Here is a 4,403-nt window from a genome sequence, read left to right as displayed (position 1 = left end):
GGGGGGGGTGAGGGTCCCCCGGGGGTAGGGGGGGTGTGAGGGTCCCGGGGGTGGGGGTGCCGGGCCATTGTTGTTTATTTATTTTCTGTGTTTTTTCCTCAGGGAGCCCTTTATATTTGACTGTCCCAAAGAAACACGAAGGTAAGGGTCTGATTGACCTCAATAACATTGAGGGGTCACTAACTTAGAGAGTTGTGTTATTTGGAGTGAGCCCCTGGGGAGTGTCTGCTCTCCAGATGCTGATGTTCCAAACTGTCACAGTTTATTGTTTCTGTAGCTGCAGCGTCTCCAAAACCCAGTTAACCTGAGTCTGACCATAGCACAGACCCTCTGGAGACTCTGTCAGGGAAGGGGCACCTGGTCCACTGGACTCATTTTCATCTCCTTGTTTAAATTAGGGAGTTGACCCAGTCTCCAGAGCATGACACTGACAAGTATAGAATTCCAGATTAGTGGTGCTGGAAGAGCACAGCAGTTCAGGCAGCATCTGAGGAGCAGTATAGAATTCCGACAGTGTGGAAGCAGCCTGTTTGGCCCATCCAGTCCACACTGACCCTCCGAAGAGCATTTCACCCAGACCCACTCCCTGTCTCTGTAACCCAGCATTTCCCATGGCTAATCCACCCAGCCTACACAACCTTCAACACTACGGGCAATATAGCATGGCCAATCCACCCTAACCTGACTAACTTGGTCTGCAGCATGCAAACTCCACACTGAGGCTGGTATCCAACCCGGGTGCCTGGCGCTGTGAAGCAGCTGTGCTCACCACTGAGCCACTGTGCTGTCACTACTGCTTGTGCCTGAAATGTGCCTCCTGTTGGAGTTTAACACAACGCTTTTGAAGTGTATTCATTATAATTTAGGAAACATAACTGTCAGGTCTATACAGCTCAAGATCCCATGAATAACAACAGAAACAGAAATTGCTGGAAAAATTCAGCAGGTGTGGCAGCAACTGTGAAGAGAAATTCAAGTTAATGCTCAAGGTCCAGTGACTGACTGTAGCGAGGAAAATGGTGGTTTTAATGCAGAAGCTAGTGTGGGGGAAGGGCATAAGGAGTGAACGATAGGTGAGGATGGGAGTCCAAAGAGAGAGAAGTAAAAATAAAAAGCAAAAGAGCTACAGATGCTGTAAAAGGTCAGTGGGTCTGGCGGAATCTGGAGAGAAATCAGAGATAATGTTTCAGGTCAAATGACCCTTCCTAAGACCAGAGAGAAGCACACTTGGACAGACAAAGGAATGGATAGTGGTCAGTCTAAAGGAATGAGTAGCTGCTAATGGAGACCATTGGTGGCTAACAATGGGTTGAGTGTAGCAGCAGTCTGGGTGATAACAAGGCCTGGTATAGGGGCTGGGGTAAGGACATGGAGAAAGTCCCTCCAGCCCTAAAATTATTAACTCAATATTGAATCCAGAATGCTGTAGAGTTCCTGAGCGGAAAAGGAGGTGCTGTGGTGGTGTGTTTGCCTGGAGGGAACGGTCCTTGCAGAAGGCTGACAAGGGAGCAGAGGGGAGAATGTGTGAGGCTGTGGAAATAGAGCTAATAGTCCTCTGGATGTGGTTGCTGGTGGGATGGTACGGTGATGATAAACAGATGATGTGGTGATAGTGCAGGGATTGGGTGGATGGGAAATGTTTGGGTGGACTTGCTGCTCTGCTGGTTGTCCGAAGTCTTGCAGCATAAGCTGATAAGGACCTTTTTGTTTCAGTCAGGCTGGGCCATCTGATGAGGAGAGAAATGGGGTTGTGGCTTTTGCCTTTTCTCCCTCTGGGACCTACGTTGCTGTATCTATGGATAGTAAACAGTTGCTGCTGTTTCGTACCAGACCGTGGGAGTGTCTCAGTGTCCGGTAAGTGACTGCTCCCCCTCAGCATGGAGGCCTCCTGCTGTCTGTCTCTCCACTGGCCATTGCACGCTCCCATGTTTGTATGTCTTCCCCTGCACCCCCATCGCACACGCACACACACCCGTTTCTCTTTCACATGTTCTTGAATTTTTTTCCCAAGATAATCTCATATTTAGATCTTGGGTTTAGGTATGCACATGCAGTACAAAGGCATACAAGGCCAAAACCAAGTGCTAGAGAATGGAATTAGATTGGGATTAGTTCGGTGCTTATTTTCCGGCTGGCACAGACTTGATGGACTGAAGGGCTGTTTTCTGTAAACCTCTCTGATTCTATGGCTCTCTTGTTGCTACAGCACAGCACTGCGTCGATCCACATCACTGACCATCACAGGAGCAGAGGACCGCATCCTACTTGCTGATAAATCAGGCGATGTGTACAGTTTCTCCATCAGCCATCCCGATAGTCCAGGGCAACTCCAGCTCGGGCACCTTTCCATGCTGCTGGCTGTGGTAAGGATGGGGAGGGGGAGATAGGGTGCATTCCTACTCATGTTGCTATTTCAGAATCTGACCAGACATTATCAGCTGATGGCAATGTGTTACAGAATTGTTACTGTGCACCCTGTGACTGTTCAGCCCGTCATATCTGCACTGCCTCACACCTAGTGCTGTCCTCCTGTCTTCTGTCTGTAATCCTGCACATTCTTCCTTTTCAAATAATCATCAGAATCCTTTTTGAAAGCCTCAATTGTACCTGCTCCCAGACAACTCACTACATGAAGAAATCATTCCTCTTATCATTTTGCTGCTCTTACTGATTACTTTCAATCTGTGCCCCCTTATTCCTGAACCTTTTGTGAATGGGACATTTTGTCCCTATCTTTCCTGCCCTGACTCCTCATTGGCTGGCGGTAAATTACTGGATTAGTAGTCCAGAGACAGGGTGGTATTGTCGCTGGATTAGTAAATCCAGACTCTCTCTCCCAAAAGCCCTCCGACAATGGGTCTAGCAACACTATGTTATAGGACCCGACCAGCTCGACCAGTAATGCTGCTGCTGAGCCACTGAAATCCCCCACCCTGGGTACACTCTGTGCCCATGCCACCCTCAGTGCTTCCTCAAAGTGTTGAATTGAATTGAATTTATTGTCCCGTATATCAAGGCCCAGTGAGAAGCTTTGTCTTGCGAGCAATGCAGGCAGATCACAGAGTTAAGAAGCAGAGATAAGTAAAGAGCAGCTAAACAGCGGCAAAAACAAAAACACAGGTACAGGCGAATGTTGAGTTTGTGAGTCCATTCAGTATTCTAACAACACTAGGGTAGAAACTGTTTCGAAACCGGCTGGTGGGTGTGTTCAGGCTTCTCTACCTTCTCCCCGATGGTAGTGGTTGTTGAAAAACATTGCCAGGGTGGGATGGATCTTTGAGAATGCTGGCGGCCTTTCCTTGACAGTGGGCCTGGTAGATGGGGTCTATAGATGGGAGGTTGGCCTTTGTGATTGTCCGGGCCTAGTTCACCACTCTCTGTAACCGTCTCCGATCTTGAATGGTGCAGTTACCATACCAGGTAGTGATACATCCAGACAGAATGCTCTCAATGGCACACCTGTAAAAGTTGGGAAGGGTATTCACCACCATGCCAAATTTCCTCAACTGCCTGAGGACGAAGAGACGTTGTTGGGCCTTTGTAACCAGTGCGTCTACATGAAGAGTCCAAGAAAGCTTGTTGTGGATGACCACTCCCTGGAGTTTGACACTCTCCACCCGTTCCACCTCTGTGCTGTAAATGTGTTGTTCAACGTGAATGGGTGCAGTCATTATCTGAGGGAGGATGGTCCATAGTAACCAGCAGGAGGTTTCCTTGTCCATGTTTAATCTGAAGCCGTAAGACTTAATGAGGTCTGGAGTCAATGTTGAGGACTCATAGGGCAACTCTCTCCTGACTGTATCCCACTGTGCTACCACCTGTACTGGGTCTGTCCCACTGGTGGGACAGGAAGGTGATGGTGGTCTCTGGGACATTCTGTAAGATATGACTCTGTGTATATGAAGATGTCAGGCTGTTTTTTTTGACTAGTCTGTGAGACCGCTCTCCCAATGTTGGGACTAGACCCCAGATATTAGTGAGGAGAACTTTGTAGGGTTGTAAACCAATAGCAGGTCTTTCATTTAGTTTCATTTCTCTTCAGCTGTTTGATACAACTGAATAACATGCTAGACAGTTTGAGATGGCAGTGAAGAGTCTCCCACATTGCTGTGGGTCTGGAGTCACATGTAGGCCAGACCAGGTAAGGATGGCACCCTCCTTCCCTAGACAACACTAGTGAACCAAATGGGTTTTTACAAAATTTAAAAATGGATTCATCGTCATGATTAAACTTTTAATTCCAGATTTTTATTGAATTCAAATTTCACCGTAGTGGGATTTGAAACCAGAGTATTACCGGAGTCTCTGGGTTACTGGTTCAGCGACAATACCACAAGGCCATCACGTTCCCCTGTCATTAACACACGGAATGCAGCTCTTCAGCAAGATGGCCCACCTTCAGA

The 4,403-nt window shown here is 47.8% G+C and overlaps 1 protein-coding gene across 4 annotated transcripts in view; it reads left to right on the top strand.

The window, feature by feature from the left end:
- wdr4 (WD repeat domain 4) overlaps positions 1-4,403 on the top strand; it is a 5,881-nt gene extending 1,478 nt beyond the window's left edge. Inside the window, exons 2-6 of one of the 4 annotated variants that reach the window (XR_006313276.1) lie at positions 103-141; positions 1,714-1,854; positions 2,207-2,363; positions 4,043-4,141; positions 4,245-4,403. Coding sequence is in view for 3 of the 4 variants with exons in the window: in XM_043701441.1 (XP_043557376.1) it covers positions 103-141; positions 1,714-1,854; positions 2,207-2,363; positions 4,245-4,283 (376 nt within the window). In the remaining variant the exon portion in view is untranslated. Of the gene's footprint in view, positions 1-102; positions 142-1,713; positions 1,855-2,206; positions 2,364-4,042; positions 4,209-4,244 lie in introns of those variants that run through there. The other 3 variants (XM_043701441.1, XM_043701442.1, XM_043701443.1) reach the window with 3 other exon arrangements.

Source organism: Chiloscyllium plagiosum, chromosome 12 (assembly GCF_004010195.1).
Source record: "Chiloscyllium plagiosum isolate BGI_BamShark_2017 chromosome 12, ASM401019v2, whole genome shotgun sequence".
NCBI lineage: Eukaryota > Metazoa > Chordata > Chondrichthyes > Orectolobiformes > Hemiscylliidae > Chiloscyllium > Chiloscyllium plagiosum.
The sequence above is the reverse complement of the archived record's forward strand: the minus strand, read 5'-3'. Positions and strand labels throughout refer to the sequence as shown.